General features: G+C 37.4%; 3 protein-coding genes across 6 annotated transcripts in view; 1 reads left to right on the plus strand and 2 right to left on the minus strand.

The window, feature by feature from the left end:
* LOC127445878 (uncharacterized) overlaps window positions 1-11,479 on the minus strand; it is a 28,266-nt gene extending 16,787 nt beyond the window's left edge. The window contains exons 1-2 of the mRNA XM_051706326.1: window positions 11,356-11,479; window positions 257-446 (exon numbers count right to left, since the gene is read on the minus strand). Coding sequence (XP_051562286.1) covers window positions 257-446; window positions 11,356-11,371 — 206 coding nt within the window. The 5' untranslated portion in view covers window positions 11,372-11,479. The remainder of the gene's footprint in view (window positions 1-256; window positions 447-11,355) is intronic.
* A 2,039-nt stretch (window positions 11,480-13,518) lies between these two features.
* Window positions 13,519-19,216, plus strand: LOC127445879 (2-epi-5-epi-valiolone synthase-like). Its single transcript, XM_051706327.1, has 5 exons — window positions 13,519-13,927; window positions 14,961-15,594; window positions 15,680-15,916; window positions 16,187-16,439; window positions 17,932-19,216. The coding sequence occupies exons 1-5, from the start codon at window positions 13,797-13,799 to the stop codon at window positions 18,015-18,017; spliced, it is 1,341 nt and encodes a 446-aa protein (XP_051562287.1). The 5' UTR covers window positions 13,519-13,796; the 3' UTR covers window positions 18,018-19,216.
* Window positions 19,111-23,915, minus strand: part of LOC127445881 (microphthalmia-associated transcription factor-like) — a 32,402-nt gene continuing 27,597 nt past the window's right edge. For all 4 annotated transcript variants that reach the window (XM_051706330.1, XM_051706332.1, XM_051706331.1 and 1 more), the window contains one exon: window positions 19,111-22,232. In XM_051706330.1, coding sequence (XP_051562290.1) covers window positions 21,810-22,232 — 423 coding nt within the window. In that variant the 3' untranslated portion in view covers window positions 19,111-21,809. The remainder of the gene's footprint in view (window positions 22,233-23,915) is intronic.

Consider the following 23,915-nt stretch of genomic DNA (forward strand, 5'->3'; position numbering starts at 1 on the left):
TAAATAACAAAAACTATAATTATTTGAATAAATATATTAACTGGTATCATAACTTCCTAAAACATTACAAAATAATGCATAGTAAACGCCCATTAATAATGACACATAAATGGCAACCATTAACATGCACTGCACAAATAGTTTCAGGATAAACACAGTCGAACCATAAATACACATTCACACACCCCAAACAAAGATGCATCATTCATAGAATTAATTATCTGCAACCAACACAGGGCTTCGTCTGAATAGTTACCTAAGCAACTCGGCCAGCGGTTCACTCTCATGGCTGCTTATTTGTTCTAGGTATCCATCCAGCCCACTGGCAATGTCCAGGGCTTTCTGCAGATTATCACGCAGCTCAGCCGGAACATTTGCATTATTCTCAGCTATCTCTTTAGCCTTCAGCAGATATTCAACGATGAACTCCACAGGAGTATCTGAAACTAAGATTGAAATTATGCAATCATAGCTTTTAAGCAGTCTGTGATTGCATGGTAAGATGTGTTATGATGTGTCAGGTCAGAAAATGAGTTTATGCTATATGTATATGAGCTTAAAGTATGTATGTATATTGATTTTAAATATGTATACAGTAAAGTTTCCACTGCCTCATCTGGTACTTGCCTTAAACTAAGATTTAGCAGAGAGTATTGATTTTTTATGTCTTGATAATGTCAGTCATTCCAAAATCTAAAATATTTCATTACTAACCAAATACAGTTTAGTACAATTTGTAGCTGGTGAGTGGACTAAGTAATCGGCAAGGAATCTAACTTTGCGAATTAGTATCTAAAATAACATATTTCAACTGCTTGTCCAACACAGTGGTTCTCAACCTTTTTTGTCAGCAAATCATCTAAGTAAAGAGTTTTTAACATTTAAAGACCCAAGGACCCCACTCAGGCTCTCAGCCAACCCAGGGGCCCCAATAAAAAAATAAAAAAAAGCTATATTTTCTCAATAACCATTTCATTTAAACCATTAAAACAACATTATTACATTATATAATGCTTATCAGATGTTTAGTTAATGTTCATTCATTCAAATTCAATTTTTAAAAGATGATTCTGTTTTATACATCTTTGAAGATCCCCTGTAGTGCCTTCACCGACCACCAGGGGTCCACTGATCAATGTAACTATTTTTGTTTTCACTTAATCATATTGCTGTTGCCAACCTTTTATAAAAGCAATCAAGCATTAAGCTTACTACTTTAAAGGTGCACTCAGTAATTTTTTCCTCTTTAAAAAGGAACCCGCCGAGAATCAGCTGCCGTACTGCCCACCGACAGAGCGAGGAAACGGCCTCCCGTCATCACCCGAGATTCGAGGAACCGAGTCGGAGTCAAACGACGAACGAACACACATTCAACCAGCGTCCTCACGCAATTCAAGTAAGAGGTTTAAGTCTGGGCAGAGATAGATTATTATAGTGTGTTATTCTTGTGTATCAAGGTTATTGCTTGTACAGTTTATGGACCGCCGAGTCCGCTCATTGCTGCTAATAATACTCAAGGTATTACTGTAATGTACTGTTACCACAAATGAAATTACTGTATTCTATCAGGGGCATGCCCCTCCCAGGTCTCTCACAGGAACCATATTCTGTATGCAGATTAGGTGTATTCTTTGTAAACATCAAACGACCTACTCAATTTCAAGTTTCAAAGGTCTACTTATAACCCCCTAAATTGTACACCAAATCCTGAATAAAATCAAACAAACACATCTGAAATAACAATAGAATCATTTGGTACTTAAGGAAAGATGGCAAAGGAGACAGGGAATATATAGTCAGATCTCCTGCACAATTGGTGTGTAGTTTTCTCTACCAGGTATGCAATTCTTATTTCTTATGTTTTGAAACATTTTTGAATTTGACTTATTATTGTCTAATTGGAATTGATGAATGTATTATTTTACCTGGTAAATAAATTGTTACATTTGAGTTTATTCTGATTTTACTGATTTACAATTTATTATTGTCTTTAGTAGATTACGTTAAGTCCATGTTTCCGCAAATCTACGATCAGGTTAGTAGCGGACTAAAGCTCACTTCTGAGTGGAGCATGGGGCACACCGACTGAGACTTTAGAGCTCCAACTAACAAATTGGCATTAGTTCAAATGTACTTAGAGTGTACAGGCTCGATATGGAATTTATATTTAGGACAACATGAAGTTGATCGACCAACCTAAATAGGGTGAAGTCTAAACCTCTGGTTATTGTCATATTTTTCTAGCTAAGCCCTCTCTCAGCAAGGAGCTTTACTAGGATGTCAGCAGGATCAAATCTCCACATCTAACCGGGCTCTGGAGATGATGGTGTCGCAGCTCGCTGAGCTTACCTCTGTCGTGCAACAACTCCGCCTACCTCCCGATGCTGGTCCCACTCAGGAATCATCCTCATTGGCTTTAGCGGTTCCCCTCGTTTCTGGGCGCTCAGAGGCTTGTATCCCTCCTCCAACCCCGTTTTCAGGTGAGGCAGGATCCTGTTGCACATTCCTCTCACAATGTTTCTTGTTCTTCTCATTGCAGCCCTCTGCTTTCCCGTCAGAGACAATGAAGGTAGCATAAGTCATCATGCTCCTCACCGGAAGGGCAGCTTATTGGGGAACCACCATGTGGGACAATGGCCGTCCGTGTTGCGCTTCGTTCATAGCATCCGCCACAGAGCTCTACCGAGTGTTCAATCTGTCACTGTTGCAATATGGATCAGCCAGTCACATTGTTTCTGCTTTGGTGGATTCTAAAGTCGAAGGGAACTTGATGGACATTGAAGTGGCATCCAAACGGCAGGTTCTGATGGTCCAGTTTCAAGAACCTTTCACCACCCGGAGGGGAAGGAGGAGGTGGGTGCCAGCTCCTCAGTCTCTGCCAGCATACACGGCCACGGAGGTCATTCCCCTGCCCCTGCCGCTGCCAACAGCCACGGGGGCCATGCCCCTGCCTCTGCCAGCGTCTATGGCCACGGAGGCCGTTTCCCTGTCACTATCTGTGCCCATGGCCATGGAAGCCATTTCCTTTTCCCTGCCTGTGCTCACGACCACGGAGGTCGTTCCTCTGTTACTGTCTGTGCCCATGGTCACAGAGGCTGTTTCCCCTTCCCTGTCTGTGCTCACGACCACCGAGGTAATTTCCCTGTCACTGTCTGTACCCACAGCCATGGAGGCTGTTGACCTGCCCCTGCCGGTGCCCACAACCACAGAGGCCACTCCCAGCACACTGTCCCCTCTGGCCTGAGGCTGCACCCCAGGCAGCCAGACCCCGCCTCTGCCCTGAGGCCTCCTCCCAGTCCTCCGGACCATGCCCTTTTCCTTAAACTCCCTCCCTGGTTTTCTTTTCTTTGTTAGTGCTCGTTTTGTTTGTCTTGTTTTTGTTGGATGTTCCCGTTTGGGGTGCCAAGAGGTGTCCCTTTGGGGGGGGGGGGGGGGTGGTGTAAATGTAACAGTCCTGTCACTCTGTCGGGTTGGGGTTTTGTCTGACGGGACTGTGACATCAAAACCCAGTGTCTTGTGTTTCGTGTATGTTCTCTGTGTGAGCGCACGGGTCCGATTGTGAGTTACTGCCATGCGCTCTTCGGTCAGTCTTGTTCAGGTCTAGAGCGTGGTGTCTGGATCCTGACTTTCTGTCTGGTTCGGTTTCAGTCTGTGTCGGGATCTGGATACTCATGCTCAATGTTCTGTTGTTTGTTCTTTTTCTCCCTCATGTGTCTCTCACGAACACTGATCATGCCGCTAATTAACGTACTTGCTGCACCTGACTCACCGCTGATTCCCTGTCCATTTAAAGCCTTCGTTGTATCATTGTCATTGCTGGATTGTTGAATGTAGTTTAGTGAATGAATGTTGTAGTGTTTAGTGTTGATATGTATTGATGTTAGTTTGAGTACCAAGTAACTAACCTCACTCTCTCTGCCTAGTTGGTCCTGTTTTATATATCTGTTTGGTTGCCCGTCTCTGCCCACGTGTCGGGAGTGTGTGAGCGGCGCATCCTACTCTTCAGCAGAGGATTCCTCGTGGATCTGCCACTCGTCTGCGGGCGCGCTCTTCACGAAGGATTCCTCACGTTTCTGCTGAACTTATTATTTACTGTAAATAAATCCTTTGAACTGTTCCTCTGCTCTTGGGTCTCTTTGTCTCACACTCTCTGTGACAAATTGTCTTAAGGCCCCAAAAACATTAAATCATTTTTTAAATGCCTATGGAGAAAATGAATGGGGAACATCTCGTGCTTTTTCGTGGGTGCTCGTGCTTTTTCATGGGTGCACGGTCATTCCTGTGGGTGTTCGAGCCGGGATGTCCAGAGCGCTCGTTGCCGTGGTTCACTCAATCAGACCTCTTGAGATTAGATGATAAAAATGCCCCGCCAGGACTTAATTTATGAGCAAATTAGCTGTCAAAGCAGTTCCATGGTTTGTTAATAAAGAAGCCACAGCTGCAGGATTACACTTTATATAACTTTAATAATACTACACATAAATTGCTACATCAGCCACTGCAATAATCAAATGTGGACTAGTTGGAGGATACAACTGAAGCATATGAAGTTAAATGAAAGTAAAAATAACAAAAACGTGTTACTACGTGTCTTCACACGTAGACACCACGTTGGAAAGACGATCGGTTACTCGCACTTCCGACCAGACGCCATAAGTACATGTTAGCAACACGTAAGCACATATATTATCTCTAATTTCATTTTGGCTCATTGTTTGTACATCGCTGACATGACAATTAACAAACATAATTTTGGATTTAAGATAATTTATAATATTAAGGATATTTTATTCTACAATTGAGTTTTTAAACCATGTGAAATTTTAAAACAATTTTTCTCCTGACCCGTATCTGCATGACTTTATGCACTGCACTGCTGCCACACGACTGGCTGATTAAATAATTGCATGGATGATTGTTGGTGCCAGATGGGTTGGTTTGAGTATTGCTGTAACTGCGGATCTCCTGGGATTTTCTCACAAAACAGTCTCTAGATGTTGTGGCTGAGATTATATATACAGGTGCATCTCAATAAATTAGAATGTCGTGGAAAAGTTCGTTTATTTCAGTAATTCAACTCAAATTGTGAAACTCGTGTATTAAATAAATTCAATGCACACAGACTGAAGTAGTTTAAGTCTTTGGTTCTTTTAATTGTGATGATTTTAGCTCACATTTAACAAAAACCCACCAATTCACTATCTCAAAAAATTAGAATATGGTGACATGCCAATCAGCTAATCACCTCAAAACACCTGCAAAGGTTTCCTGAGCCTTCAAAATGGTCTCTCAGTTTGGTTCACTAGGCTACACAATCATGGGGAAGACGGCTGATCTGACAGATCAATAATTGACACCCTTCACAAGGAGGGTAAGCCACAAACATTCATTGCCAAAGAAGCTGGCTGTTCACAGAGTGCTGTATCCAAGCATGTTAACAGAAAGTTGAGTGCAAGGAAAACATGTGGAAGAAAAAGATGCACAACCAACCGAGAGAACCGCAGCCTTATGAGGATTGTCAAGCAAAATCGATTCAAGAATTTGGGTGAACTTCACAAGGAATGGACTGAGGCTGGGGTCAAGGCATCAAGAGCCACCACACACAGACGTGTCAAGGAATTTGGCTACAGTTGTTGTATTCCTCTTGTTAAGCCACTCCTGAACCACAGACAACGTCAGAGGCATCTTACCTGGGCTAAGGAGAAGAAGAACTGGACTGCTGCCCAGTGGTCCAAAGTCCTCTTTTCAGATGAGAGCAAGTTTTGTATTTCATTTGGAAACCAAGGTCCTAGAGTCTGGAGGAAGGGTGGAGAAGCTCATAGCCCAAGTTGCTTGAAGTCCAGTGTTAAGTTTCCACAGTCTGTGATGATTTGGGGTGCAATGTCATCTGCTGGTGTTGGTCCATTGTGTTTTTTGAAAACCAAAGTCACTGCACCCGTTTACCAAGAAATTTTGGAGCACTTCATGCTTCCTTCTGCTGACCAGCTTTTTAAAGATGCTGATTTCATTTTCCAGCAGGATTTGGCACCTGCCCACACTGCCAAAAGCACCAAAAGTTGGTTAAATGACCATGGTGTTGGTGTGCTTGACTGGCCAGCAAACTCACCAGACCTGAACCCCATAGAGAATCTATGGGGTATTGTCAAGCGGAAAATGAGAAACAAAAGACCAAAAAATGCAGATGAGCTGAAGGCCACTGTCAAAGAAACCTGGGCTTCCATACCACCTCAGCAGTGCCACAAACTGATCACCTCCATGCCACGCCAAATTGAGGCAGTAATTAAAGCAAAAGGAGCCCCTACCAAGTATTGAGTACATATACAGTAAATGAACATACTTTCCAGAAGGCCAACAATTCACTAAAAATGTTTTTTTTATTGGTCTTATGATGTATTCTAATTTTTTGAGATGGTGAATTGGTGGGTTTTTGTTAAATATGAGCCAAAATCATCACAATTAAAAGAACCAAAGACTTAAACTACTTCAGTCTGTGTGCATTGAATTTATTTAATACACGAGTTTCACAATTTGAGTTGAATTACTGAAATAAATGAACTTTTCCACGACATTCTAATTTATTGAGATGCACCTGTATATATATATATATATATATATATATATATATATATATATATATATATATATATATATATTTATTTATTCTCACACACACACACACACACACAGTACTGTGCAAAAGTCTTAGGCACATAAGATGTTTCACAAAAGCATTTGTCTTAAGATGGTTATTTATATCTTCAGCTTTAGCGTGTCAATAGGAAATATAAATGTTAGACTCCCAAACATTACTTTTGCAATAGAAAAGATTAGAATAGAAGAACAGGGAGCCCTGCAACAGATGTCATGGCCCCCACAAAGCCCCCCACTAACATTGTGTCAGTCTGAGATTACATAAAGAGACAGAAGCAATTATCCAAGAAGCTTGGAACATCCTATCTGCCAACAACCAAGAAAAACTGTGTCCAGGTGTACCTAGGAGAATTGGTGCTGTTTTAAAGGCAAAGGTGGTCACACCAAATATTGATTTAGCTTTTTTATGTTTACTGGACTTTGTATGACATTAAGTGATAAATGAAAACTATTTATGTCATTATTTTTGAAGACATCCTCACTATGCAACATTTTTCATAAGTGCCTAAAACTTTTGCACAGTACTGTATATTCATAAATAACGATAAAAATTCAAGGGCCATGTTTTTTTTTTTTTTTTTTTTTTTTTTTTTTACATTTACTTGTAAGTTAAAGCAACTTACAAGTGAGAACATTGCAAAACCAATTTATCCTAAGAAGGCAATAATATAAGATTTGGTTTAATACAAAGTTTCAAATATTTTCCTTATATATAAACTGACAAGTTTATCATATTTTATCTTACAATATTATACCATTTATTAATTACAAGTTTGATGTAGTTTACCTTAATTGAAATACTTATAATATAGTACCTTTGAGTGTCCAGAAGATGGTGTCAATTTGTTAATTTGTAGAATAATACTGAAACAGAGACCTAACCTTGAAAAGTGAGCCTTTGTTGGTGAAACAAGACACTTCCATATACAGCTTTTTTGTGTAATCCCAAAAGATAAGAGTAAACAGTGTTTGGAATGCTTTAAACTGTTTATTATATACCTGTTTTAGAATATAATATACAGATGTACTTAGAATAGAAAAGTTTAATATAAATGTAACCAATGATGGAAACATGTAGTAAACATAAATATACAACAGACAATGGTGGAATGTATGAATATGTTTTAAAGACAAAACTTCGGAAACTAAGAAAAAAATACATCCAGGAGGAGTAGGGATGTGCCAATACAATCAAATATCGATATATTGTGATACTTTTTCTCATACTATTGTGTCAATTCTTTAGATCCCAGTATCAATATTTTTATTAAATTTTTTGTGTATTTATATCATATCCAACAGTTCAATAAAGATGAAGCAGATCATCTAAATAAGAGTGGTGTTCTTCATTTCTTTCATATATGAGCAAATATGGACATTATAACTGAAATATACCCAAATTAATTGGAATTGAATCAAGAGCTTGTGAATCGTAACTGAATTGAATCATGATATTGTGATGTATCGTGATAAATCGAATTGTGATATATGTATGGTGATACGTATCATATCGTGAGGTGACTGGCTATACCCAGCCCTAATAAAGAGTCTGACTACATAAGGAATGTTTGATAGGCATCAATTTGAGATGTATAATTATCAATATGAATACTGGTGTTGGTGGAAATAACAATAATCAATAATTTATTCATTTGAAGTGTTTTGTATGGAGTGTGAACATTGTATAGTAGGCAGTACCTGCAATTTGAAAATCTTGAAATTAATGTATGGATTCAGATGTGAAAAATGTATTTGTATTTTAAATGTTATTTACTTACTTAATTTATTTTATGTACCCTTACCGTGCAATTCGTTCACCCACCACCTATGTATATAGCCTATAGACAGAGATGCGATGTCATGTACAGTATCCAATGATACATTCAATTATATGTTTAGAATATGAAAATATGAGATGCAGTGAAAATGCATGTTAGATCCAGTTGTCACAAGACCTCTCTCTCCATCAGAAGATATCCATATATCAGAATTCTGTCTGATATCCAAAACCAGTCAACATCAACAGTTTATGTTAACTCACTCTCCTACCAACCCAAGAGTCAGCAGAGTCAGCAGGGGGAATATAGCAGAAGGCAGGAGAAGTGATGGTAAAAATAAGCAGAGTTTATTGAATAATCTTAATTGCGTCTTTCTCAATGCTCAGTCTAATTTCGTCTGACCAGCACTAATTCAAAATGTTTTACTATATCATGCAAAATCAATGGACATTTACTTCTTCACAACATCGTCCCATGATAATGAAGACCTTGAAATTGAAACTCTTTAACTCTAACTTGTGAGACAATATAGCACACAAAATAAAATTAAACAATTTGACAAATAACAATATGAAAAATGAGTAAGCAAATTATGGGATCAAAATCCCACCAAAACTATTGCGGTCACGGATCCAAAAATAATAAGCATGAATCAAAAAATAACAAGCATGAATCAAAAATATATAAACACATTTAAAATATGCTGCAAAAAAACAATAGAAAAATTAAAGTCATCAGAATTGCAAACAAAATCATGTTTTCCTTGGTTATATTTCTGTTTTTTGTGCTCTCTGACAATTTTGCTCATATTTAATTTTTTTTTTTTTTTTTTGAACGCTTACGCTGTATTTGTCTTTACTTTTGTTTCCGAGTTCTGCGCTTGGTTTTCCAAAACTTGTGAGTAGAGTTTCATGTAAATCAGGGGGCTTTTTGCATCCCTATTGGTCCACTAGTTCTTGTTCGACAGCTCCTCCTCTAGCCAATCATTCGTCACTCCAATGCAACACCGACCGCTGCTGCTGTTCAATATTATATCATTTGTGGTTGATAGAGACGCTGCTTGTGTTTGTTTTGAGTATATTCTGCCAGCTCTAGGAAACAATGTGTTGTCTGAGCAGGCCATTATCATAGTCCGTTAACACATGTATCGAGTCAGCTGAATTTTTTTAGAGTCTTTAGTTTAGGCATTATTTAAGACTTCCTTGTTTGTATGTTATTGGCTGCATATATAAAAAAACAACTTGGTGGCTTGGTGAGGATGTTTGATGCATGTTTTTACTAGCTGTACCAATGTAGTCACGAGTTTAGAACTCAACTTGATCATATAATATAATAATATAATATTAAGCAGCAGCAGCAGCCATCGGTGTTGCATTGGAGTGACATCACCTCCCCTCTTCGAATGATTGGCTAGAGGAGGAGCTGTCGAACAAGAACTAGTGGACCAATAGAGACGCAAAATACCCCCTGATTTACATGAAACTCTACTCACAAGTTTTGGAAAACATGTACAGTATGTTTGGTCTCTATAAGTAACACACACTCACAAGCACACACACAGACTCACAAACACACAAACACACACATTTTGCCTTTGAAAAATGAAAATAGAACTTTAGATCCTTCTGTCATGGAATGTGGTATGTAAGTTTCTTTCAAAATGATCAGAGAAAGTCATGATAGACAGGTGGTAGCTTTTTTTTTTTTTTTTATAGCTATCAGTTCATCACTCAGAATGACTTTGAATAGCCTACAACACCTTTCTCTTAATGCTTACTGATGGAAGTACAGCAGGACGGTTGAGTATTGTTTTAGGTATAAAATATCTAATCTAGTTCCTGTATTGTCCATTTATAGTTTTTAAACAACAGCTTGCAGTGGCGATTTTAGGGGGTGGCCTGTTTCACACACTGATTTGTACCCAATTTAACAATATTTCTGCTGGACAGTGCAGTTATAGCTAATAAATGAATGAATAATTGATTGAATGATTGATTGAATTGCGCCTCAATCAATTATCACCTGTACTTTTATCTTTTTATGATTATACACTATACCTGATATTATACGCAGATTAATTCTCTACAATGAGAATAGCTCTAAAAAATGTGTAACTGACTTTTCCTAAACAATTACTGATTTAAAAATGGATGTTATGTTAAAATAACCAGAGATTTCCAGAAACTGTAATAGGTTGAAATAGAATAGGAATAGAAAACTGTCAAATGTCAAAACAACAGTCTGATATTGAATACAAACAATTCAGTGAATGCTAACATGAGTTTAAGAATTCATTTATTCTACATGTGTAGATGTTGAAGCAAAGCAATGCGATATTTACACATTTTGATCATGTGCCATTCATAAAGTTTCCCCCGGTATCGCCACCCCACACTAGGTCTGTGCCCCATCTTGGCCACCCCAGTAAAAATGTCTTGGATACGCCACTGACAGCTTGGTTCCTTACCTAGTTAAAAACCAGCTCATTTCAAGACGTTGGCGTCGCGTCAGGATGTCACGTGGGTCACCCGCTCAAAGCACAAGACGTTCGGTCAGTCTGTCGGTCGGACGCTTGGGTTTTGGCACGGAGTTCCCGCCATAATACAGAACATAGAAAACGTAAAAACCTGTTCGCTTTCAACGGCCCTTACTCGATATCACAGAACATGTGTTTAGCAACGCACTGCCCCATAACTGGAATCCCATTTGTTTTATTCAGAGATCAGCAGTTATGTTATTTTCAGCAGCGTATATGCAAACTCTCTTGGACTCGGTAGCGTTTAAGGCAATGTATGCAATAGTTCTGCTGCAACAAACAAAAACTGAAGCGTTTACAGTTTGGCTTGTCATATTATGCATTCGTTCTTTAAAAAAGTTCGCAAAGTCACAATACAATGGGGACGTTATTAAATCTGTACATTCTTACCTTTAGCTGCTTGCATAGCGAATCCTCTTAGTTTGAATTTGGAGTTTGTTTTGGCTATTTTCCCCGTTGCACAAGCCCACCTACCAGGTATGATGTGTTACGCAAACTGTCACGTCACAATCTTACACAAGTTATTGCAATCCTTCATTTAACATTTAGCTGTCTCTTTTGTGCGCATGCGGACTACGTAACTGCGCCTTTTGAGTTAGAGGGGTGGGGTGCACTATGCAATGGGATGACTGTGTCAAACAACATAATACACCTTCACAAATGTTTCTTTGAAGTTTAAAAATGTGTCAAGTCAATGAATTATTGCACAATATATTTCTTGACATGTCACCTTACCTGCTCTGAGGTGACGCTTAACCATACAATCATTATTTTCGATTGGTGATAAATAATTCTGGAAACCCTTCTTTTATCATTGTTATGTTAAGTTGTAGCTGTTTTCATGAGAAAGGGACGCTAACTCTCTTATGAACTTAATCTAAGTTTTCCCATACAGAAATCTGTTAGATGTAAAACACATACAATATATGGTCAACATGTATGGTTTTTACTTCTATAAAAAAAAAAGTCACATACTTGTACAGTACATATATGCTTTTTACTGCTTTGTGAAAACAATAAAAGTGTAATAAAAAGATATATATATTTATTTATTTACAGCCATATGATGGTCATATGATATATCAGATATCTGTATGTATTCACTTAAAATAAGTCTAGCTATCTATCCCCTCCAAAAAAAAAAAAAGAAAAAAAAAACAGAGCAAACACGAAAGTAGGCTAATTCCAAAGTTCACAGTATGTTGAATAACTTGACATTTTGGGATATGTGGCAAGCAAAGGTCAAGACAAGGGTCTGCACTAACTTTTTCACGTGCACTTGGTTGCTTATCATAAGCAAACCTGTTAGATCTGTTTCGTCGTTTTAAACCAGCTACACTCCACTTTTCCTTATCTTCCTTATTTCTTCTTTAAATCTAGGTGCATTTATGATAATAAATAGGCTAATAAATTTATTTGTATGCGTAGGCTATGTGTGGTTGCAAAGGAAAACATTATATAATGACTGGGGAAAAAGAGGATAGGCAAACCTGTTAAGACTGTTCTCTTTGCAAACTAAGCAATAATAGAAACATTGCACAATATCAGCATCATTATCCAACCACTTTGAGCGCGAGTCACCATATTCTCTAAAACAGAGGTGCCCAAACTTTTTCCTACAGAGGGCCAAAAATCTATCTTGATTGATATGGGGGGAATTGCATGACGTGCATTGTTACTAAACATTTTTTTTTTTCCTCATTCACATATTTTCAAATATTTTGTCTATTAATAAGTCAATTTAATAAAACAATGAACATTAGTCAGATATATTAAGTGGTTAATGTTCTGTACAATTAATATTGTTTCATTAATAACGTTTTATTTAACACCAAGGCTATTTTACACATCCGGATATTATTTTTGTTAATATTATTATTAACTACACTGTAGCATTTGATCATTTTAGCGCGTGAGCATGACACCGAACTGATGCAAAGTTTAGTATCAATGCGACAAAGCACTTTCTCACTGCGCGCGCTTAAGAGAGCGAGAGACAGCGGATTTACTCGCGCAGCTTCTGGAATTACAGTTTGATACAAAAACAAGTTTATTGATTTGATTTGTTCATCTGTATCTACTGGTTTACTAGTATAGAGACAGCTGCACTGTAAAGTGAATAAAAGTGTGTGGGAATGTCCCGCATTATGAACATGGAAATGATTACAATTATGCGCAATAGCAGCAAACCGGCGCCGAATTTAAGGCTCTGCAAACTGTTTTATATTCAAATATTAAATTTGCCCTGGTTCACCTCCTTTATAATTTCATTACACACAAAAAAAAAAAAAAAAAAAAAAAAAAAAAAACATAATTACTCTGCAATCTGTTAAGTTAAAAGCAGCGTCAACAGAATGTTTTTTTTTTTTTTTTTTCTCACTCTTGTTATATACTTTAAGGCGGGCCAAATCAAAGGTCATCGCGGGCCACCTTTGGGCATCGCTACTCTAAAACCTTGACACTGATTTTCCTCGAAATGGAACACGCTTGAAAGAACATCGTTTAGCGCTCATGTAACATCTGTCTCATCATATTTCATAATTTACCAGCCACGGGGCGTTTCGTGCACGTGTGGTCACCAAACTTATCATATGGTGAACGTTATTGTTGTATAAGTTCAAGTTTAGTGATAGCTCATGGTTTTGAAGAGAGAGAATCTTTCATAAGTTTTATGGGCAAGCTCCTCCCTGATTCCTGCCGATACCCTTCATGACAATATATATTGACGCTCCAAATATGGAGAGATCTTGGGGAACTTTTGTTAAGAGTTAGTAGACGTGAAATTCGCCTGCCAAATATTCGTTTGCCACCCAACCAAGGAGAGCTCGACGATGGAAAACGTGCAAAAACTCAACAAACAGGAGACCGTGTTCAGTCTGGTGCAGGTGAAAGGGACATGGAAGCGCAAAGCGGGGAAAAAAGTGAAGCAAGGATTAAAGGGGCGAGTTTCAGCTGCTAAAATGTGCGTATAAATCATCAAAAAGTACAGTAAAGCTTACATTATGTCATTTATGCCATGTCAAAAAGTTTTGGTACTGTAGTAGACTATAAATATTGTACACATTTTTAATATGAGAACATAACATGATTGCAATCAGGGGTTTAACCCTTAAACAGGCAAGAGTAGAAAATTATTAGCAAAAAATCATTTCATGTCACTTTTTATATCATTTGGACTTAAGTAAAACATATCCAAAGGAATATTTGATATATTTTGGATTTAAGTAGTTGTATCTCCCAAGATATGTTGCCATATTAAGGTACAAAAAAGTCAAGGTCATCAATATTTCTGTTTTATTTGATGCAAAGAATTATGAGTTTCTGATTCCCCTCTTATTTTAAAACATATACGTGTGTGTGTGTGTGTGTGTGTGTGTGTGTAACAAGACTAAGAAAAGTTTGCTTTAATGTTGCATGTGTGACATGTGTAAGTGTAATAAATGTGTATGTGTAATATTGTGGATTAACCATTTTTCTTGCCTTAATCTGGCTACGTATCTCAGGGTTACGCAAACTTCAAAATGTGCTAAATAACAGCATGAACAACATATGCCTTAATTTCCTTCTCTCACATCATAAGGCAATGTTCACAGTTAATATTAGTAGTTTTATTTGATTTATTTTTTGTTTTACTGAAGAAAAGTATGATTCATATATAATTAATTATCACAAAGTCAGCATGTCCTGCACCATGGGCGCCATGTTGGTTAGGTCAGTCTGACTTAATGATCACAGAAAATTTGAACCAAGTCATGTGACCCACATACTCAAAACAGACCCAACTATGATAAATGATAACAAGATTGGGTGATAAACTCTTTCTCATACCCCCTACAAGAAACTAAAGAGTATGTATCTTGTGGTGCACGTTGCCTGTTTTAGGGTTAAACTTTTCTGTAATTGATTTTATTGTTAATATCTAATATTTATTTAGCTTTTTGACTTTTTCTCAAAAAAGGAGCTACAGAATGACCTATGAGCTTTGTATGTTTCAGTTACGAAAGCACCTCCTCTAATGGCACCACCTGGACAGTGGTCAGCCCCATCACCTTCACATATACTGTTACTCAGACCAAAAGCCTTCTTGACCCCAGCAATGACATACTGCTTTTGGGCCACATCAGAGACACTCAACAGCTTGAGGCCATACAGTCCAGCAGCAAGCCCCTTAAACGCTTCATAGTCATGGATGAGGTTGTATACAATCTTTATGGTTCCCAGGTCACTGACTACCTTGAGGCCCGAAACGTCCTGTACCGGATCCTGCCCCTGCCCACTACAGAGGAGAACAAATGCATGGAAATGGCACTGAAGATTCTGGAAGAAGTCCACAGGTTTGGGATCGACCGACGCACAGAACCCATCATTGCCATCGGAGGTGGGGTATGCCTTGACATTGTAGGTCTTGCAGCCTCCCTCTACAGAAGGCGCACGCCCTACATCCGTGTTCCCACGACCCTTCTGTCCTACATCGATGCCAGCGTCGGGGCAAAGACAGGCGTGAACTTTGCAAACTGCAAGAATAAGCTCGGCACCTACATTGCACCTGTTGCTGCCTTCTTAGATAGGTCCTTTATACAAACCAATCCTAGGAGGCACATATCTAATGGTCTTGCAGAAATGCTTAAGGTAAATAAATTGCCTCTTAGTTTTATTATTTGTTTTTTAGGCTGTATATTTTGTGAGAATTAACCTTTTGTTCATTTTCCTCTAGATGGCTCTCATGAAGCACAGGGGGCTGTTTGAAATTCTGGAAACTCAGGGCCAGTTCCTCTTAGACTCCAAGTTCCAGTCAGCTACAGTGCTAGAAGAAGACCTCATTGACCCAGCTTCTGTATCTACACGTGTTGCTATAGAAACCATGTTGGAAGAATTAGCCCCAAACCTATGGGAGGATGATCTTGACAGATTGGTTGACTTTGGACACCTGATCAGCCCTGAACTGGAGATGGTATCTAAAACTCACTTCTTCAACTATTCATTTGACTGTTTTCAAAAGGGTAGGGCAGGTTATAAATGATAGCTTTTCATCCCGCTGATTGATCCATTTTGCCTCAAGGCTTTCAATGAGCTACTTTGGTTTGGAATGTAGACAGCCTGAAGAAATGCCTGAGACGTCATTAATTTTGGAACATTTTTCCATGCGAACATACAAATTGCAGCAATTACTGTATCAGAAACCCTTATTCATACTTCTGGAATGTCCTCTTTCTCTTTTTAGAAAGTTCTACCTGCTCTTCTCCATGGTGAAGCAGTGAACATTGATATGGCCTACATGGTCTATGTGGCCCGTGAAATAGGGCTACTCACAGAGGAGGAGAAGTTCAGGATTATCTGTTGTATGCTAGGGCTGGAGCTGCCAGTGTGGCACCAAGATTGCTCCTTCGCTCTGGTGCAGAAATCTTTAAGTGACCGACTGCAACACTCTGGAGGGCTTGTTCGAATGCCCTTACCAACAGGCCTGGGAAGAGCAGGTAATTCAATGAATCTTTTTAGCAGATCTAAGCTAAAGTCTATGTTTACCTGCAATTGTTACCCTCTTCAACTCTGAGGACCCACCGGCAGGTCCAAAATGGGGCACTATGTCGCAATACATAGGTCAGGCATACGTGGTATTTTTTGAAAGCGTAGAATCTGAACATTTGATAAAGAACCATCACTTCTGCATTTATGTTTCAAAGAATGACAAAATAAGGTCTTAAAAAACATTAGCATCATAAATCAGCGGCACCTAGAGGTCATGTGGTAGAAATATTAATATGAATATAAAAGTCTTTCATATGGCACGTAAATAGACAAATCATATAACAAATGAAAGATGTCATTCAGGAATGCCACTGTACAGTTTATTTTGTTGCCCTAATATCACAGTTGTAAAGATTTTCAAAAGAATCACTAAGAGAAATATGATTTCTGTAAGACATCAAATACAAAAGTATTATTTATGTGGCGATCACTGCTGCTGTAAGCCCCGAATAGCTAAAAACTTAATATCTGCAGTTTTCTAAAAAAAAAATTGGCATTTTTTACTTGTCTGTAAGCTTACTTATGTGAATAATCCAGTGTTTTATCTTAGATGTCCAAGAACAAAATATGCAGTCCAGCAGGAAATGCATGCTAAACAAATCATCAGAAATATATGTTATCGACTATTGGTGATACAATGTTAAAAAGATAAAATGCTTTCTAATGACACCTAGATTGAGCTTCTAGTTCACTCAGAGGCCGAGATATTCAATGATACAGTGGGGGTGATGCGTGAACTGAAAATTAGACTGAATGTCTGTGGACATCTGTGAGGGCTAAAATGCGTTAAAGCACCACCTACATTTCAGATTGGCATTTTGTGATGGAAGGTGATAAGAGGAAAAATTATTTTGTCTAGTACTTGCTGCCATCTAGTGGAATAACATAAGACTTTTAAAATAAGACTGGAGGGAGATGGAGTGAACAGAACCAGAATTACATGCTTACAAAGATTATAATGATTTTATTTATTTAATAAAGAGGTTAGAGGTTAAAGAGGTTAAAGAGCTCTTTCTACCTGGTCAAACCCTTACAAATTAGTTTTGTTGGTGTAATATAATGTATTCAAGTTGATTCAGTTAAGTAATAATTTCACTTGAATAAAACCAGTTAATTTAGATGTTACAGCATGAAGTTCATTTTTTTAGGTTAACAGTTTTTTTCAGTGCATGTAGTCTTGGTCTAAACAGCATTGTTGATTTTGTTTTTCCATGCAAAATCTTTCTCAGTCTAGATATTCACATAAAAAACTATTTTAAGTAAAACTACATATACTGTACAAAGGTCTATGCCTAAGGTTACTAAAAAAGAAATAATATGCTCCTTTTGGTGATTTTAAAATATTGTTACAAGCTCTACAGGGTGCTTGAAATAGCTAAGCACATTTGTAAGTCATGTGAATTAAGAATAAATCATATTCTTTTCTGATTCCTCTCTTAGAAATCTTCAACGACATCAATGACAGCACTCTGTTCAGGGCATATGAGAAGTGGTGTGATGAGCTTAGGACTGGGTCACCTCGATGAAACCTCACGCCACCAATGAGCTGTTTATATGATTAACCACTGTTTACATGGGGTGGGGGGGAGGGGTTCTCTTAGCTTGATCAATGTATGCTAGTGTATCATATCTTTTTCCTTTTGTATTTGTATACATTATGGGCATGCATAATGTAGGCATTATGGACATGCATAAAGTGTTATGCAGTTAAGACAACTGTTTTTCATAACTGTAAATGCCATTTTGTAAATGGCTGTGAATAGAAGAAGGTTAACATGAAATGTAAAGATCTTTCTTTATGTTTTCTTTCCTGCCATTTCATATTCGACATTAAGGGACATTTCGGATAATCATAAATATTTTTTTTTTTTTTAAGTATGCCTTGTGTTTTATGTCATGCATGCAGGTTTATAATTAACAGTGTGTATTATAAAGAGAAAGGTGTATTATGTCACAGAGCAACATTGTTTTAATAGTTTTTATAGTGAACACCACAAGTACCACAAATATGTGGGTGAAATATGACACCATTGTCTTGGTATTCAATCTCTCTGTCTTTAGAAGCCATAAAAAAAAGAAACGACAGCCATTGTAAAGCTTTAAAAAATATAATGTACTTCATGAAGGGTTCTCAGCAATTCTTGATCTTATATAGTAGTTAGAAATTAATTTCAAGTGTCAACACTACAAAACATCATCTTTAAGAACACTATACCTTATTAGTACTATATAAAATATCTAATATATAATTTATCTAAGCTTGGATACCTAATGTAAAAATTCTAAATTTAGCTGATAACAAAAGTTATTTAAAAAAATTAAAAAACAATGAAAACTACAGGGTTTGGGTAAAATAAATTGATATAAATAGTAACTTTTTGAGAAACCTTAATGAATTGTCACATATACACAACTTTACATTTTTATTACCTTTTTTCACCTTTGAAAAATTGCAGAAGACTTCACAATGAGCTGATTAGAGGCATAATATAGATATAGAATAATAATATAAAATATAGAATTGTACTTCAAAAATTGTTTAGACACTCATTTATCAGTAAAGATTTTTTGTATACTCATACCGATCATTGTGATAAAAATGAGTACATGATAATGGGGAAATGTCCTACACCATTTAAGAGATAAGTCGTGGTAGACCACACAATCAACCAAGAAACAGTGACCTTGATTAGTGACCTGCCAATAAAGAAATGTAAAAAGATAATCCTGTTCACTGTCCTTAATATTCCTATAAATGTAACTGATCAACATCAGTTACTATTAGTATTACTAAAATATCTATCTGTATACACTGTTTGGATTACTTAATGATTTAAATAAAAAAGACAATCTCCATAATTTTGTGGGGTAGAATAGAGCAGAATTTTGTATCAAGGGCTGGTCCAATTTTATAATGTACATAATTTAGTCTATCTTCTGCTTTTATGCACTCAACCAAGTCTATCAGTCATGTCAGAGGACAAATCTAAAGTTTGTCCCCCCTGCAGGTATCTAAGAATCCTCTATTTGAAATCTGTGGGTCAAATTCCCTGCAAACTACACAAGTGACATAGTAGACTAAGTTAAAAACTACAGTGATCATATGCATGTCCAAGGATCAAATGGTAGTGAAGGGACACCTTCTCATATGAGGTAATTCCAATAAACTCCTCAGTCTCTTATGGTAAGGAAGTATATGTGAAAGACTTCACCCATAGCCAATGAATGAACATGACTAGTTTCACAAACACTTGATGTCTGAAATTTTGTCAGTTTGTCAAAATATTTTTGGAAGAAAATGTGAGTGGGGCTTTTCTGTTGTTTTTAGAAGAGCCCACCCCTCAATGTAAGTCTATAGTATTTTTTAACCTGTTTTAGAGGATGTCAGGTGAATTCCAATTGCTTTGAAAAGTAGAGTAATAGCACAGCTCTCCTCAACATGCTACACAATTTGAGGTATCATTCATGTCCATAGCAGAAACAGTGGTGGGTGGGTTACGTGCTAACATTTAATACTTAGGGTTAAATGTTTGTTCAAATCCCATACTGTAAGTATGAGCAAGCACCACTTATAATTTGTATGTCCTAAATTAGACTGTTAATACTACTAACAGGCCTCTGTTAATGTATCTGGAGGTCATTAGAAAGTTGGTCTCAAGGTTACGTTAAAGTGAATTGAATTGGGCACACTTTGACATGAGTTACTGGTTACTCCACTCCAAAATTTTAAGCTTGTACATTTCCATATCTTGTGCAAAGATCCAAGACAATATCAAGGTCCTCTAAAGACTTGAACTTTGGTAGTGCTTTGGTAAAATAGTATGACTTTTAGAGATAACATTCCTAACCCTCAGTATTGTATACTTCTACAGATAAGGCACACAAATAGGTGTAATCAATGGCAGTTTTTGGGGGCCACAATTTGACAATCAGCTTACCTAACTAATGTTCAATGTAAGGTTCATATTAGCAATACAATTACAAATGTGCTCTAAAACACAGTATACTTTGAAACCTAATGGTTTCATGCTGGAATTCCACTTTAGCTGTCTGGCAATTCTTCATATTGTTTTCAGAGAAATCCTTCATAAAATCAACACAGTTAAAACCACAGTCATTCTAAACTAGTACACTCAGGGGTGTCAAACTCAGTTCCTGGAGGGCCACAGTCCAGCAGAGTTTAGCTCCAACCCCAGTTAAACACACCTGAAGCAGCTAATCAAGGTCTTCAGGAGTGCTTGAAGATTACAAGGTGGCATTTTGGAGCAGGGCTGGAACTAAACTCTGCAGGGCTGCAGCCCTCCAGGAACTGAGTTTGACACCCATTACTCAGATGATACATGAAAAAATATATACACTAAATATTCTAAAAAAATAATACTGTAAATATAAATACTGCACTTAATTGTGGTCTTCATGTTACACATCATTTGGATTAAAAGGAAACCACCTTGTGTACACACCTCAACTGAATGTAACATGCCATATGATACCATTTTCCAATACACTGCAAAAAAATAAATATTTGTTTTATTGTCCAGTAAAAATATGTAAACATCATGAAAAGATAAATTTGAGAAGCAAAACTGCATATGATATTAAGACTTGTTTTCAGCATACACTCAATTAGCACTTTATTACAAACGCTACGGTCCAAATAAAGTGCCCAATGTGGTCTTTCACCTCAAGGTTCAACATGTTGTGCATTCTGAGATACTATTCTGCTCACTACAATTGAATAGAGCAGTTATCTTCATTACCGTATACAGAAATACTCGAACCAGCCAATCTGACACCAACAATCATGCCACGGTCAAAATCACTGAGATCACTTTTTTTTTCTCCCATTCTGATGGTTGATGTGAACATTAACTGAAGCGCCTGATCTGCATGATTTTATGCATTGCACTGCTGCCACACGATTGGCTGATTAGATAACTGCATGAATAAGTAGATGTTTTATTAGGTGTTCCTAATAAAGTGCTCAGTGAGAGTATATACAGAATCTTGATTACGTTTATTTTTACTCCCTTGGCAAACTGGTTTTTCTAATTTTAAGCATAAATCTCACAAAAAGTTAGGTTTATGCTTATAACAAGAAAAATAACCTTAATTCATGTCTTGAAAACAAGTCTTAATATCTTACACAATTTTGCTTCTCAAGTAAATGTATCTTTAAAGGATGTTTAGATATTTTTACTGGAAAACAAGCCAAAACTACTGAACTAGTGTAGACTCCACATTCTCAGGTAACACTTCATTATACAAAAAAAGAAACATATCATCTAATTTTGATTCCTCCAAGTTTCTTTGCAATGCTAACAGCCATTCTCATGTTCATCCATACTGCTCCTACTGCTGTTGTTGGATGGAATAGGAGACCCAGAGGACAGCAGGGGTTCAGTGGTGCCTACTGGAGACAGAGGGTCAATGGTGCCCACTGGAGACAGAGTGTTGTCCATAAGCATGTCCTCCAGCTTGCTGGAGACCTTGGTGGGGCTGTCATAGACCCCCGGTTCCTCCTCCTCTGTGGGGCTATCATCGTAGCTGATGGTGCCGTTATTGAGGTCCAGAGTGGTGGGCCAGGAGACGTCAGGGCTGGGGAGGTGGGGGTATAGATCAGAGGTGCAGTCCCCTATACTGGGCTCTTGCTTGATCGCTCGAGCAATCAGTTCGGAGGAATAAAGTGTGGGCGAGGAAACAACGGCGAGTCCATGAGCGCGGGCTTGCATTTCAAGCTCCTAGATGTGAATGTTCAAACAAAAAGGACAAACACATAAAAAAACACACACATTTTAGCATAACATCGACCACCGTGTTTTTCTCAGTCCACTAAAAAAAATTGACTGTGGAATCCATTGTTTCTATTCAAAATCTAGTTTGCAATGAACATTTGTAACAAATATTGGGAATTGGTTTGAATAGGCCTTTACATTTTTTTAAATGTAAAAAATACTGGTCACCAGTATTGTGTAGATTACTACTGAAATGTAATCTGGTACTAATTATAAATTACACAACTAAAATTTTATTTAGTAATCTTTAGGATTACACTTTTTAGGTGATTGAATTACTTTTATATTACATATGGTTTTGATGAAAATCTAATTTTCAATGTATTAAAGAAATAGCTCACTCAAAAATGAAAATTCTCATACTTTGCTCACCCTCATGCTATCCCAGACGTGTATGACTTTCTTTCTTCTGCAGAACACAAATGAAGATTTTCAGAAGAATATCTCAGTTCTGTAGGCCCATACAATGCAAGTGAATGGTGACCAAAACTTTGAAGCTCCAGAAAGAACATAAAAGTAATCCATAAGATTCCATTGGTTTAATCCATGTCTTTTGAAATGATCTAATCGGTTTTGGGTGAACAGACCAAAATGTAACTCCTTTTTCACTGTATATCTTGCCATTGCAGTCTCTATACACGATCATGATTTCAGGCTCGATTACACTTCCAAGTGATGGACGCATGTGCAAAGTGCTAGATGGAGCTAGGAAGCACAGTCAAGTTTGAAATCATGATCGCCAAGGGGAATGCAGATGTCAAGATTTATAGTGAAAAAGGAGTTATATTTTGGTCTGTTCTCACCCCAAACAAATTAGATCAGTTCAGAAAAAATTGATTAAACCACTAGAGTATTAGGGCTGAAACGATTAGTTGACGTTATTGACAATGTCGACAATAAGAAATTGTCAACAAAAATTTTTTTTGTCGAACAGTCGTTTGATCTCATTTAATGTAACATTAGATCACATTAAACTCTAATGATGATGCGCAAGAGCAGCACTGCAGTTCGCGCCTGACTGAGGAGAGGAAAAATTACACAGCTCACAGTCCAGATGCACTCTAAACTTTCAGGTGATGTAGATCGTATAGTATGAGGAAATTATAATGCAAAAATACAAAATAAGTAAATACAGAAGCACTCTCGTTGTGGAATAAATGGAGCAAAACTTGCGTGTCGAGGGTCTTTAAAGGAAACACACCAGCGTTGCATCTTTAATGCAGTTACACTGGCGGCCAAACGTTTGGAATAATGTACAAATCTTGCTGTTTTGGAAGGAAATTGGTACTTTAATTCAACAAAGTGGCATTCAACTGATCACAAAATATAGTCAGGACATTACTGATGTAAAAAACAGCACCATCACTATTTGAAAAAAGTAATTTTTTTATCAAATTTAGACAGGCCCCATTTCCAGCAGCCATCACTCCAACACCTTATCCTTGAGTAATCATGCTAAATTGCTAATTTGGTACTAGAAAATCACTTTCCATTATATCAAACACAGTTGAAAGCTATTTGGTTCATTAAATGAAACTTAACATTGTCTTTGTGTATGTTTTTGAGTTGCCACAGTATGCAATAGACTGGCATGTCTTAAGGTCAATATTAGGTCAAAAATGGCAACAA

Source organism: Myxocyprinus asiaticus, chromosome 9 (genome assembly GCF_019703515.2).
Source record: "Myxocyprinus asiaticus isolate MX2 ecotype Aquarium Trade chromosome 9, UBuf_Myxa_2, whole genome shotgun sequence".
NCBI classification, from domain to species: domain Eukaryota; kingdom Metazoa; phylum Chordata; class Actinopteri; order Cypriniformes; family Catostomidae; genus Myxocyprinus; species Myxocyprinus asiaticus.